The following is a 15,284-nucleotide window of genomic DNA, read 5'->3' as shown; positions in this document are numbered from 1 at the left end:
ATAGATAGGAGATAGATAGATAGATAGATAGATAGATAGATAGATAGATAGGAGATAGATAGATAGGAGATAGATAGATAGATAGATAGATAGGAGATAGATAGATAGATAGATAGATAGATAGATAGATAGATAGATAGATAGGAGATAGATAGATAGATAGATAGATAGATAGATAGGAGATAGATAGATAGATAGATAGATGATAAATAGATAGATAGATAGATAGATAGATGTTGGATAGAGAGATAGATGAAAGATAGGTATGAGATAGGTATGGAAAAGATATATACATACATACACAGAGATAGATGGATAAAAAGAATAGTTATAGACAACATTTCACACATCAAAAATATGAGACATTTTATATATAACTGATATTCAGCTTTATTGAAGTGATATTACAGATGGGTGAGGGGATCGGAGCTGACACCAGTCTCGCAGTTACCATCATTTCTTCTTCTTGACTGAGGCTGCCATCTTGCTGGGGGCTTCAGAGGTGGACATCGTAGTGGCGGTTGTGGACGTTTGCTATTAAACAAAAAATATATCTTATACAGGGCATGTTTATTATTATATTTCAGCAGTCTGGTATACATAGAATCATCCCAATAATAATAATAAAGCGTGAGACTCACGGATGACGATCGCCTGTTGAAGAGCACTTCCCGCACCTAAATGTAGATTGAGCAAAAAATTACATTGCATTATTGATATCGGTGCTGCATGCAGGAGGTGCGCCTGGTGGAGTAATCTACATTGGACACAATAGGAGCCACATGAGGTGCACTGCCTCTACATAAATCCTGCGCACGGAGGGAAACCTACGCGGGCTCAGGGCTGTCTTAGGTTTCCTTATCATTTTTTAGCGAGAAAAATGGTAAATTCAGTGGACCCAGAGTCCGCTATGTTTATACTGCGTATATTTTTGTAGAAGTACGGCCGTTGTTGCAGATTGCAACAACGGCTGTGATTTTTATGAAAATATACGTTACCTTGCCGTCTATAGAATCCCGGCCGCAGCATATACACATAGTGACATGTCAGTTTTCTGCAGCTGCTATTTAGTGAATAGCGGCCGCAGAAAACCCTGTCAGTGCACACTATGGAGTGTGTGGCTCCGGCCGCCTGCTCCATTGTGTGCAATAGAGAGTTCTGATGCAGGCGTGTTTGGATGCACCTGCATCAGAACTCAGCAGCGCTAAAGATCATCCGGCCGGTACTGCAGTACCGGCTGGGATGATCTTTAATGAGACTGGCCGTTCTGTAACCTGGCCGGGTCACGGAACGGCCAGTCTCATACAGCGTGTGACCATAGCCTAAGGGTCTATTTACACAGAAAGAATATCTGTCAAAGATTTGAAGCCAAAGCCAGAAACAGACAGAGATCAGGTCATAAAGGAAAGCCTGAGATTTCTCCACTTTTCAAATCCATTCCTGGCTTTGGCTTCAAATCTTTGGCAGATGATCTGTCAGATAATCTTTCTGTGTAAATGGACTCTAAGACTCATCAGATATCAATATAATGTTTAGAAACTAGAAAATCCTGATGCGTCTGCAGGCTTAGCGCCTAGGGCAGCAGCAGCTGGTAATACGGCTCTGATGAGGGGCTGAAAAGCAAATAGCTGTGAGACAGTGACAGCTGGAGCTGCTGGGCTGGAACTTTTGTCCCTCCTGGCTTCTGGACACGACTCTCTATCGCCCCCTGTCTGTAGTTCATTTTGAACTAATCTTTGCCAGGTAAGGGTGGTATTACACAGGCCAGGCAGGGTCCGATATTACCTGTAAACGAGCGCCGATCTGCTAGATCATTGCTAGTTTACTGGGCCTATTACACAGCCGATAATCGTTTGGCAAGAGCTGCAAGGACCGTTACCGATGTCCTTGCAGCCCTTGCTAAACTGGCATACATTACCTATCCACGTTCCAGGGCTGCTCCTGCCGTCCACTTCTCCCCGGGTCCTGCGCGCGCTCTAGCTTCACAGGCCGCTATGAAGCTAGAGCGCGCGGGATCCCGGGAGAAGCAGACGGCAGGAGCAGCCCTGGAACGTGGATGGGTAATGTATATTGTTAGTCGCCGGCCACGCACCGCTATTACACGTAGCGATGCGCGGTCGGCGCCCAACAAAAAAAGGTTCTAACCTATATCAACAATCAGCCGCTTATCGTTGTCCTCGGCTGATCGTTGCATTTATTACACGGAGCGATAATCGATTATCGTCCTGTGTAATAGTACCCTAAGTGAACTAAATCATTTAGATCACTTAGAGTAGTTTATTTTGAACTGATCATTCACGAACCACCCATCCCTAATTTATACAAACCCTGAACCCATCCAGAACGTATATTGTGATGTTGATATATCAAGCTTACCTTTCTTTCTGTAATGCAAGTTATTAGGATAAAGAAACCCTGCCAAACAGATATATAAATAAAAGTATGAGCACTGTATAAGATAAATGTAATAGAAAGCATATGCAAACAGATAAAATAATATTCAATACTAGATGCAACCTATGGACAATGGGGCAAAGTTTCTGGAAAACATAGTCCAAACATCCCTTCCCTATGGGTTATTGTTCAGGAAATATATAATCAAATGTTTTTCTCTAATTTTCTATTTTATTATCTATTTATATTCAGAATTACAGTGAATGGTGACACTAGGAGATAGAGACAATAATTTAAGCTCACAGCTCAGCCTCCCCTTTAGAATGACCTCTGCACAGGTCACAGAGGTCACAGAGCATGCTTACAAGTGTGTCCCATACAAAGAATAGGACATTTTGTCTATGTCCACATGGATCGCTGTAAAGCATGTCGCTAAATGCTGTTAAAAACAGCTCAGGCAAGATGGCAGCCCCCAAAACAATGTACAAAAATATAAAATTACAATCACCAAATATAAAGATTAAAAGATGGAAACATGTGTTAGTATCTGGATCTAATCGGTAAAAAAAAAAAAAAAAAAAAAAGGCATTCATTTTTAATCCATTCTTTGGATTCTTCCTTGAGATGTGAGTCCAGGGGCATAGACATAGAGGCATTATGCGAATAATACCCCCCCCCCCTTTTTGCCCTCAGTCCCCCTGCCTCATTTTTCTTGGTAAGTTAGGTAGCTGACATCTGCTGGTTAAGACTGAACATTACAGGGGAGAGATTTACTTCTCATAAGCAGATGGGAAACAGCATAATATTATATACAGACAGGGAAAAGAAGAGAGGTTCTCAATATCTGCACTTGACTGCTGTCTGGAGCAGTCCTGTGCTGCTGTGCCCAGACACATCCATCCAGCAGAGATGGTAAGTGCCACAGTGTATGTGTGTCTGTCATAGTATGTATATGTAGGTGGACATTTATGTGTGTATATACCAGCAAATAATACTAGTCACTAGTGGCATTATGGTTAGTATTATTATAACTTGGTACCAGAGTCACAACCATATCCCTGGTAGTAAACATAGTTAGCAAAGTGAGAGTCTTATTACTAGGTCATGTGTTTAAAGGGAAACTATCAGCAGGTTAGGCAGCAGTGCTCCTAATGGTGCTCCGGATCAAATATTACTCCGACTAACAGAGGGGGAACGCCGCCAAGGAGGAAGGTAACACATGCCCTCCTCCTCAGATTTATCTAACCTGCTGATAGTTCTGCTTTAATAAGCAGCTTCCATATTTACAGGAGCAAAAGTACACTACACAGTGTTCTCCCTAATCCTTCTCCGCCAACAAGATCTCTAATAATGGATCTGGTTGGAGAGGGGGATATTCTGTATGGTGAACTGGGATCGACTGTATATTTCTGATTTTTTTTTAAAAAGAACAGTCCCTGTAGGTCATAAAATCTTCATATTCAAGTGATTGTGACTAAGGATTAATATATCCGGAACGCATCAATCATTATTCTTTTCCATTTCATGTAGTGTTGTTTTTTGTTAAAGTTCCATGGTGTGTATTGTTTTTTATTTGCTTTATTAAATAGGAAGATTTTATAACCTACAGAGTGCTGTTTTTTTCCCCCTGGACTATTGGAATTATCTACGTGAACCTTTAGTCAAAGGTGAGTGGGTCATCCCCCTGTTTTTTTTGCATATCCTCCTGATTGCAGCTCTTGTTAAAGGGGTTATCCAGTGCTACAAAAACATGGCCACCTTCTTTCAGAGACAACACCACTCTTGTCTCCAGTTCAGGTGCAGTTTTCAGTTAAGCTCCATTCACTTCAATGGAACTGAGCAGGAAAAGCCTACCCAAACTGGAGACAAGAGCGGGGCTGTCTCTGAAAGAAAGTGGCCATGTTTTTCTAGCGCTGGATAACCCCTTTAATAATATAGGACTCCTTTAGTGATGAGATAAGGTGCTACAGTCTTCTTTTGTACCTGGGCCTTTTGCAAAGAAAACAATTGGATACACTTCAGTCCTCCTGCTTGTCTATAAGGTAAGTTCCAATATATAAGAACCATGGAGGCATCATCCCATCAGCATGGTCCGCAAGAATACTGGAATTGTGGTTAATCGCACATATATTTTTATTATCTATCAAGGTATACAATAAGCATGACGCATTTTGGGGATGGACCAACACCTTTTTAACCCTTTAAGGACATGGCCCATTTTCGTTTTTACGTTTTCGGTTTTTCCTCCTTGTGTTTAAAAGGTCATAGCACTTGCATTTTTCCACCTAGAAACCCACATGACCCCTTATTTCTTGCGTCACTAATTGTACTTTGCAATTACAGGCTGAATTTTTGCATAAAGTACACTGCGAAACCAGAAAAAAATTCAAAGTGTGGTGAAATTGAAAAAAAAACGCATTTCTTTTATTTGGGGGAAATGTGTTTTTACGCCATTCGCCCTGGGGTAAAACTGACTTGTTATGCATGTTCCTCAAGTCGTTACGATTAAAACGATATATAACATGTATAACTTATATTGTATCTGATGGCCTGTAAAAAATTCAAACCGTTGTTAACCAATATACATTCCTTAAAATCACTCCATTCCCAGGCTTATAGCGCTTTTATCCTTTGGTCTATGGGGCTGTGCGAGGTGTCATTTTTTGCGCCATGATGTGATCTTTCTATCGGTACCTTGATTGCGCATATACGACTTTTTGATCGCTTTTTATTACATTTTTTCTGGATTTGATGCGACCAAAAATGCGCAATTTTGCACTTTGGGATTTTTTTGCGCTGACGCCGTTTACCGTACGAGATCAGGAATGTGATTAATTAATAGTTCGGGCGATTACGCACGCGGCGATAGCAAACATGTTTATTTATTTATTTATTTGTTTACTTTTATTTAAAACCTGGGGAAAGGGGGGTGATTCAGACTTTTATTAGGGGAGGGGGATTTTTACTATTAACAACACGTTTTTTTTTTTTTTACACATATACTAGAAGCCCCCCTGGGGGACTTCTAGTATATACACTTTGATCTCTCATAGAGATCTCTGCAGCATAGATATGCTGCAGAGATCCATGAGATCGGCACTCGTTTGCTTTCGGCTGCTGCAGCCGGAAACAAACGAGTGCCGAGCCGAGGACGGCGCCATCTTGGACGCGTCCCCGGCCGGCATCAGTAACGGAGATCGCTCCTCCGGGACAAGGTCCCGGAGGAGCGATCTCCCCCACTAGACACCAGGGAAACGTTGCCTCCGGTAATCGGAGGCAGCTGTCAACTTTGACAGCTGCCTCCGATTAGCTAATTAGCGGGCACGGCGATCGGACCGTGCCCGCTAATAGCGGCGGTCCCGGGCTACACGCGGCACCCGGGATCGCGGCACTTCAAAGCGGGGCCGCCGTGCGGCCCCGCTTTGAAGTGCTAATGAGGACATAGGACGTACCGGTACGTCCTATGTCCTTAAGAGGTTAAAGCGTAACTGTCATATTTTTTTTATTGTAGAAATCAGTAGTATAAGCGATTTTAAGAAACTCTGTAATAGGTTTTATCAGCCAAAAAAGCCTCCTTCTGTACTCAAGAAGCAATTTCACAGCCTCCCCCCCTGACTTCTTATCTGTGCATTATCAGGCAAACACGTCTTCATTACAGAGAAGCCAGTGAAGACAGGTTCTGCTCTTTCCATTGTAAGCCTATGAAGGGGGGAGGGGCTGAGGGAGATGAGGGAGCAGGAAGAGGTGACATGAAGGTCAGCTGTTTGTACACTGTCTGGGCACCTAAACCGCAGGATTCTGGGGTCAGAAAGGTCAGTGCTTATCTATGAACTTACTGAGAGAAGATTGCAGGGTGTTGTGCTTTGCAAGACTGCTCCGTGCTTAGTCACTCCTAACAGCCCCTCCCCTCTCCATAGCCACATAATGGAGACAGAAATCCTGCTTCTTCTGAAGTGAGGGGGAGGCTGGGAGATTGCTTTTTCAGTCCAGAAGGAAACTCTTTTGGTTTATAAAACCTATTACAGAGTTTCTTAAAATCGCTTGTTCTGTTGATATTTAATGTTTTCAAAAAAATGGCCCTGAAATGACAGTTACGCTTTAAGATAAAAAGCTGAGTTCACACACTGTAAAAACAGCGGCCGCTATCTGTGATGTTTATCCAGCCAGTACTGCGTTACTGTTAATTAACCATAGAGAACAATGTAAAGTACGTCCGGGAGCGGGGAGCCATACTTTACATTGCGTGCATGGGCTATTTTGTGTGGCTGCTGTTCACTGAATAGCAGCCGCACAAAATAGATATGTGAGTTTTCTGTGTGGATGCATAGAATAGAGAGTGTGTACACTGCGGCCATTGTTCTATTGAAAGTAATGTTATTTCACAATTCAAAAATTGCACCCGGTGTTGCAGTCTGCAACAATGTCCGTTATTTATTTTTAAAAAAAATAGTGTGGGAACATGGCCAAAGAATCCACCGCATGCAATACAATGGCTTATAACAAGAATACATTTTTGTACTGTGTATGTTTTTTCTGCTTGTGAGAAAGAGGTTGGCGAAACCCCAAAAACGTGTGTTTTGTAAAAATAAAGTATTGTATTTTTTCCTATATAAGATGCACCTGACTATAAGACACACTCCTGGTTTAGACAACTGATTGCCTGAAAAAAGTTCCCTGGCGGTCTAAGGCAGTGAAAAGGTCAAAGTTTATTTAAATGACAGGGCCACTTTAACACTCTTTATGACAAACATACAAGATTCTGCAGCATGCACAATACTCACCTAGCTCTACTGCATCATTCACAACTAGCTCTGCTACATCATACACAACCACTTCTGCTACATCATTAACACCCAGCTCTGCTACATCATAAACACCCAGCTCTGCTACATCATACACACTGAGCTCTGCTACACCATAAACACCCAGCTCTGCTACATCATACACAACCAGCTCTGCTACATCATACAAAACCATCTCTGCTACATCATACAAAACCAGCTCTGCTACATCATACACACTGAGCTCTGCTACACCATAAACACCCAGCTCTGCTACATCATACACAACCAGCTCAGCTACATCATAAACACCCAACTCTGCTACATTATACAAAACCAGCTCTGCTACATTATGTACACTGAGCTCTGCTACATCATACACTACACAACCAGCTCTGCTACATCATACAAAACCAGCTCTGGTACATCAAAATATATACACAACTCAGCTACAGACAAACACACACACACACACACACACACACACAGACACACACATTTTAATACAGATTGTCCTACCTACAGTATCAGTAGCACACTCTTCTCACAGTCTTTACATGCAGGAATCTAGAGGTAATTCACATTACCTCCAGATTTCTCTCCCACCTGACACTCATCTCATTGATCGACACCCCGCAGCAGAAGGGAGAGGACTGTGCCCCTATCCACCTATCATTTGCTGCACAGTTCAGTGGTCGTGTCTGCAGAGTATAAGATGCAGGCAATTTTAGACAAGATATTTTCTTCCTGAAAAGTGTGATCCAGTATATTTGTTGTTTTATCACAAATCCTGTATTATTTGAGGACATAGTCGATGGAATACCTCCATTGTTCATCTATATTGAAACTTGGGTTACAGATGCCTAGGAAGGGGTGCAGGTTAGAAAGGTTGTCTCACAAGGAAAGTCCAGAGTGATCAGAAAAAGTTCTTGTACATGATCACTATACCAAAAGGTGATCACTATACCCCAGCACATAAACATCTTTAACCTCCTGCCTATAAAGCTCTCTCTTCTTGTTTCTTCTCCAGAACATGATAGGTTAGCTGACTTTCTAAGAAATAGAACCTATCATGTAAGGTTTATGATCCCCGCAATAGACAGGGGCCAATGTGAGAATCCAAGGAGCTATATACTAACAGTTATTAGATCATGTATAATATCTCTCCATATTAAATGAAACTTACCTGGAAAGCGTTCATTGCAGAAAATCCATATGTGAATACCTCTTTGGACAAATAATCAAGGTCTGTTAAAAGAGCAAACCCAAAGGACCATGTCAGTCCAAAAACTGGGGTCAAAACCAAGATGGCCTTCATGATGCTCTTAGCTGTATCTCTGTCTTCTGGATGGTTCTTATCAGAAACAGAAGGGCGGGATAACTTGGCGATGACAACCAGTAGAGTAATAAAGTTGAAGACGATGATAGATCCGGCAGGTATAGCGAATGCATAGATGGCGCCAGTTGCTGGATTTAACCAACATAGTGATTCGTGTCTATATCTACCTTTGGGGTAGAAATACAAAAATGTGCCGGCGGCTATGAGGCTTGGGACCAAATATCCAGCAGAAAATGACAGGGAAACATAAACTCTCTTTCTAAGATGGTGGAAGACGAAGAGCAACTGATGCAAGAGCATTACGCTCTGGGCAAAGGTCCAGAAGAAGAGGGCAAGGTAGAAGAAATGATTTAGGAAGGTTATTGAGAGGCAAATGACCTTCTTGGTGATGACGGATGGAAATGCCGAAGACAAGAAGCAGATGTCAGCACATAGTAGGGACGTTGCAATGTTAACCAGGGACATGTGTCGAAAATATGAGATGTTTGTCCTCACTACGGATTTCCATACATACCACTCCACCAAGACACAGACACAGAGAGAAAGTATGGAGACCCCAAGTCCAGCATAGGTTATTTCCTCAATCAGAGGCAAGGATATGGCATCTATAGACATGAGTACGGCAAATGAGGTCAAGTGGTTGCAGCTACAGCGGGTTATATTGTTCTCCACACTCGAGGTACAGCCAACATCTGACCAACCTCCACCAGGACCTGGTATAGAGAAGTCCCAGAAGACACAATGTTGAGAATACCTTGAATCTGTCGTGTTAGTCTTGAAAGACATTGAGATGCTCGTAGAAAAAGAGGTGGAATCTGATACTCGGACAGATGTTGACTGGACACGGCTATTCAGTTGTGAACCATTGAACTTCTTACTTGTACTTGATAGGAGGCTACCGAGGGTGTTGAAGGCTACGCTGGTGATCTTGACCTCATTGGTTTTCAGAAGTGAAGATATGGTCTCCTGATCTATGGACATGCTCACACCAAGTTTATCAAAGGACTTCTTATAGTCTTGTCCAGCTTGCCCCACTATATAAGCACTGCCTTTTAACTGGATGTTTTCTAGCTTAATTTCAAAGGAGCCATTACCTGCCCGAAGAAGCTGGCTAAACTGCTCCACTGACTGTAACACCATAGAAGCCGGAGGACTTTTGGGCTCTTTCCATAGAGTTGTATAGCCGGGGTCTGTGAGGTTGCTGGCAACATTGAGAAAACCCTGGAATTATTAGAAGAACGGTCAGTGGGACTGAATGAGTTTACGATTAAAAAAATATGGATGATTTTTTTTTCACAAACAGCACCACTTCTGTCCATGGCTTGTGTCTAGTATTGCAGCTTGACTAAAGTGAGGTGAATGGGATGGAGTTGCAATAGCACACTCAACCTGTAGACGTGGTACTATTTTTTCTAGTCCTGCATATTTCATAATATACGTGTAGAGTTTAGTGTAGAGGAACTGTTCAGGTTTGGCGACGTTCTCCGAAGCCGAACACTCAGTATTTGACTTCTGGCAGCTTGAGAAGTTGGATTCCGCCCTGTGGCTGTATCCATGTTTTCAAGGGCTCCCTAGGATAGCATCTAACTTCTGCATCTGCTGTGAGTCAAATGCCGAGCATTCAGGTTTGGAGAACATTGCCGAACCTGACCAGTTCGGCAACTCCGCTCAATACTAATGGAGATCACAATATTAAAGAAGAACATGTCTGCTACTGAATCCCTACCAGCCACCTCAAAATTTTTAGTTCCAAGATTGAAAGAACTCCCTAAGGATGGGTTCACACTACGGAATCCGCACAGATAAGTTTCGGCATATTCCGTCGCTTGTACCTGTTCTCCGCCCATCCCATAGACTATGGGCGAGCGAATTCCGCTGTCCACTTAAAGAATTGACATCTCAATTCTTTTGGCAGATGGCGGAATCGGCCCGGCCGTCAGGTGGAATCGCCCTGGCCCAGGTGGAGATGTGCGGGCACGAGTGGGAGCAGGAGCGAGCGACGGAATCCGGGCAGATTCCGTAGTGTGCATACATCCTAATGCAGTACAATAGGGACCTCTTAAAACTTTCCTCTAAAAGCCCAAAAGTCTATTCTATTGGGGAATACGAAAGGATCTCAATATGGATTCTATAGGACAAAATTCAGAAATCTTCTTGAATATGCAAAGAGATCTCAATTTTATCCTTAAGTTTGAACATGGAAACATAAGTGACAACCAAGCCAGGTGCTTGTCACTGATTTTTGGAGGTAAGGACGGAGATCATCTGCAGCCTTAGTAACATTCATACTGAGAAGTTATTTACTATACTTCACTGTGTATTTACTTTGAGTTTGTACTTGGATTTTTCATGGTGCTATAGTCGGCTTTCCTGAAGATCTAGTGGCGTTGATGTTGCCATTAGCTTCCTCACCTCCTTCAACCCAGCTGCCCCATAAGAGCTTATACTAAGCTTCAGTGATCGAAGGCCATTGGTTCACGTTATTTACTGTTACATTGGCCTTTCGACACCTTTTTGTGATTTTATTTTTTAATTGAAAGAAAAATAGTTTTATAACTTACTGTAACTACATTAAAATCAAATGAGTTATTGAGTTCTGAAGCTATTCTGGAGATGGTTCCCAGTATGTTGACCGCTGCGGACACCTCTGCTACATTGGTAACCGATGTCCCGCTGCTGTTGGTCATCTGTTGGATTATTTCTGGCACTTTTTCTTGAGAATTTCCCAGACCTTCCTCCAGTGTCTGCCAAAACAATATAAACTCTAATCAATCTATACAGTCTAATAAAACAAACATAACAATATCGTTTAAGTCTTTTCTAATTCAAGAAACAATGATCTTTTCATTTGCCTTGAAGAGGATGGTGACAAACACTAATGCTCATATTGTACGATAAGTGTTTTTTTTTTTTTTAACTTTGACATACTCTTTTTGTTAGAAGGATCCTTTGAAGATATTCTTATTACACTTGCTGGGAGACTGTTGTGGTGTCTTGCAGTAATGATTACATTTCCCTGCAGTGCCTCCACAGGCTAAATGAGGCATTACACATAACCCACTAAAATCATTTAGCTGCTTATTAATTGTATAGACATGTTGGGTCCTGCAAAACCCTCTCTGTTCGAGCCACTGAATCCTTTTATGGGGCTTTTGAAATTAGGGTTTTCAAACCAAATTTCTTCAAAAATTTAGCATAAAGTCAAATGTTAATAACATGTAAGTGCAATATAATGATGATGTTACCTGAATACTGGTTAGAGCCGCATACAAGATCTGGTTTATACAGTCATCCTCCACCATCGACCATGTTCCATTTGTTGAACAAGCCCGGGTCAGATATCCAGATTTCCCCGAAGGGCAGATTGCAGTGGCCGACATGCCAGCTTTGGTAAGATTCCAGATCACACCATAGTTTGCGTTAATTCCACAAAATTTGTCTCCCACTATGAAAAAAATTGAGAGGTTGTAAAAATATTACATAAAAGATTTGTAAATAGACAAAGATGTAACCAGTTTTTGAGAAATTACTTTGGGTAGATTTTAACAGTGGTGTGTTCCTTTATTTAGGCCACACCCATGAGGAACACCTGGTTATAACCCTAAATAACCTCTAGTAGTACACATGTCTTCTTCATCAGACCCAGATATATTTAAGACCTCAATTTATTTTGGAATTCAGACCTTTTTAAAGTAAAGAAACCCTAAAGAGATTTGGGGAGATTTGGGAGAGGTGTAAGGTGCAGCAGCTCCTTTCTCTCCATGTCCATATTTTACTTTTCTCCCTTTTCTGAGTGTCTAGCACTCCTCCTGGTAAAACCCATGCGACCCCAATTAGCAGGAAGCACCTGTGCACACATGGTTAGTACCTCCTATTTCTCCCATTCTACCTCCGATGCAGTGGTGAGTAATAAGACCTTGTTCACACTTGTGTTGCTTGGTGGCCGCTCTCTTCCCCAGCGGCGCCTGCTGGGTTTGAGGGGGCGCTTGTAGTTTGGTCCTGTGACAGTGGGGTTGCAGGGCCATTCCGTGGCCTCCCTTCCTTGCTTGCGCTCGCTTTGTGGGGTTGTCGGTCGCAGACCGACACAGTGTGGAGTCAGAGTAGGGACTCGTGTGGGCCAGGGGACGTGCACGTGGTACATGAGGCAATATGGTTTGATCAAATTATATACCAACATCCTGGCGTTGGTTTTTAAATGTAGCCGAGAGGCATAAATGTCAGCCATAGGTGTGAGGTGCAGCGCTCCTTTCTCTCCATGTCCGTATGTTCCTTTATTTAGCCCACGCCCCTGAGGAACACCCCTGAGGGTATAACCCCAAATAACCTCTAGTAGTGCACATGACTTCTTCATCAGACCCAGATATAGTTCAGATCTCAATTTATTTTGGAATTCAGACCTTTTAAAGTGACACTGTCACCTCCTTTTTGCATTCTGACATCTCTACACAGGTGGAAAGGGTAAATTTAGCAGTTTTCATACCTTATTTCATATCATACGTCATGGTGTTTGTTCAAGTAAAAAGTGTCCTTTTATCAACTACAGATTGTATTAAGTGAGCGTGGCCTCGCGGCATTAGCGCCACTTAGCCCCGCCCACAACTACACTGTTGGCCCCACCCTCTTGACGCCATTGGTTGACGTAAAGGGGGTGGGGTCTAGACCCTTCGGCCAGCCTGTTCCAATGGCCAGCGAGGGGGCGGGGCCAACTGTGGCGTTGTGGTCCGCCCATTTAGCACAATCTGCAGTTGATAAAAGATGACTTTTTACTTGAACAAGCACCATGACGTATGATATAAAATAAGGTATGAAAATCGCTAAATTTACCCTTTACACCTGTGTAGAGATGTCAGAATGCAAAAAGGAGGTGACGGTGTCACTTTAAGTAAAGAGACCCTGTCTTTCTTCCTTTTGCGGAAGAAAACTGTAGTAAGGTCTCAAGTGCACTGATGCATCTGTTCTTTGTTAGCACCTCCTGTGTTGTGTTCTGACTTAGTGGTAAGGGCCCTATTCCACCGGACGATTATCGTTTGCATAATCGTTAACGATTAACGATCTCAAACGACCGCTATTGCGAAAGACCTGAAAACGTTCACTCATTTCCATGGAACGATAAGCGTTACTTATGATCGTAATTGCGATCATTTTTCTACGCTATTTATTCGCTATTGCGTTCATATCTATTGCGAACGACCGAACAACGTCTTATTCAATGCGAACGATTTGTAAACGTTTTGCAAACGAGCAACGATAAAAATAGGTCCAAGTCTTATAATGCGATCAACGATTTCTCGTTCGGTCGTTAATCGTTAACTGCATTTCAACCAAACGATTATCGTTTAGATTCGAACGATTTAACGGTAATCTGAACGATAATCGTCCGATGGAATAGGGCCCTAAGGATGTCAATGCCACTCCAGACATATGAATGGTAAAGGAAGAAAACGAGGCCAAGTATTGATTTTTTTAAAGTGTGGAGCACAGCCCCTGAGGAGCCTTGCCTATTCTTTCAGGAGTTCTCATCTTCTCCGGTACTCTTTTAAAGATACAGATTATGTAAGCACTTCTTGTAAAATGTTGAGAAACTATTATATATAACGCCAGAATATACTTGAACACTACCAAACCAATTCTAGAAATGTTACTTTCATTCATAGTTTCTAATCATGTCCTTTTATCAGTTTGGATCGGTGGATTTGCCTTTATTTTCTCCCCTGATGACCCTGGCGAACAGTGGTACTACTGACAACAACCATTTGTATACAAAATGTTTGTTGGATAGCTTTCAGCAGTATCACTATTCTGAAGGAGGCTCAGGAAGAAAAGGAAGAAGGTCCGGTGATAGGGTTCACAAAGGGACAGTGATGTCACTTGAGGTATTTGATAAAAATATGTGTTTGTGATGGATGCTATACGGTAGTATCTGTCACCCATCCCATTGGATACTTGCATAGTAAGTTGGATAGTCAACCAAGCAGAGCTTGAAAGAACACTCTTTTGGCCTTCACCTGGTGGTGGTAGCCTAAGAACATGTGTAGCCAATACATCAGGAGTTTTCATACAGTTATATATACACTAAATATATGGGACAAACTCAATGTGAACCTAGCCTAACCAAGACCATCTCACTGTGAAATGAATAAAAAGCGATGTGTGAGAGTTTTAGAGTATATGGAGACCTGCATCAGGGGCCACTTCATGCTCTTAGAGATATTCCCATACGAAGAAAATCTTGTCCAAAGTAGGTCAAATTTCGGACTGCTTTTTTGGTCGCCCAATGATCTCTTTTACCAATCATCTTCAAGAAGGCTTCTAAGAAATAAAGGCCCTATTCCACCAACAGATCTGACGACAGATTATCTGCCAAAGATTTGAAGCCAAACCCAGGAACGGACTATAATCAGAGATCAGGTCATAAGGGAAAGACTGGATTTCTCCTCTTTTCAAATCCACCCCAGGGTTTGGCTTCAAATCTTTGGCAGATAATCTGTTGTCAGATCTGTTGGTGGAATAGGGCCTTAAGACTTTGATCCCCAAGGTCGTATCCTATTTTGTCAAGACTCCCAGTACACCCTTGATCCACAGTACGTACCTTGGATAATAGTCACAGGGATGGAATTTTGCTTCTGCTGTCCAGCATTATTGGTGAATGTGCAGGTATAATTTGTGTCATTGGTCGGATGTGGAGGAGCCAGCGAGTAACAATTCATGTCCGTCCTACTACCTGTCAAATAAAAATAAAAAAGATAAAAATAAACATAAAAAATACATGA

General features: G+C 42.2%; 1 protein-coding gene across 1 annotated transcript; it reads right to left on the bottom strand.

Moving 5' to 3' along the window:
• Positions 1-423: 423 nt before the first annotated feature.
• On the bottom strand, positions 424-15,232 carry LOC138796003 (adhesion G-protein coupled receptor F3-like). The gene is made up of 7 exons (XM_069975850.1): positions 15,104-15,232; positions 11,760-11,959; positions 11,076-11,258; positions 8,362-9,735; positions 2,377-2,415; positions 642-677; positions 424-534 (listed from the first exon to the last, which is right to left on the bottom strand). The coding sequence occupies exons 1-7, from the start codon at positions 15,219-15,221 to the stop codon at positions 454-456; spliced, it is 2,031 nt and encodes a 676-aa protein (XP_069831951.1). The 5' UTR covers positions 15,222-15,232; the 3' UTR covers positions 424-453.
• Between the last annotated feature and the right edge of the window lie 52 nt (positions 15,233-15,284).

The sequence above is a fragment of the Dendropsophus ebraccatus genome, chromosome 6 (assembly GCF_027789765.1).
Source record: "Dendropsophus ebraccatus isolate aDenEbr1 chromosome 6, aDenEbr1.pat, whole genome shotgun sequence".
Taxonomy (NCBI): domain Eukaryota; kingdom Metazoa; phylum Chordata; class Amphibia; order Anura; family Hylidae; genus Dendropsophus; species Dendropsophus ebraccatus.
This window is presented reverse-complemented; position numbering and strand designations above follow the sequence as displayed.

What these genes read in the sequence shown, in the direction of transcription:
- LOC138796003 (XM_069975850.1), bottom strand. Translation starts at nt 15,221, where the DNA reads ATGAATTGTTACTCGCTGGCTCCTCCACATCCGACCAATGACACAAAT. An exon ending in CGGCTCTAACCAGTATTCAG is followed by an intron (nt 11,259 to 11,759) that starts GTAACATCATCA and finishes TTGTTTTGGCAG; the next exon opens with ACACTGGAGGAAGGTCTGGG. An exon ending in CTTGCATTACAGAAAGAAAG is followed by an intron (nt 678 to 2,376) that starts GTAAGCTTGATA and finishes ATCTACATTTAG; the next exon opens with GTGCGGGAAGTGCTCTTCAA.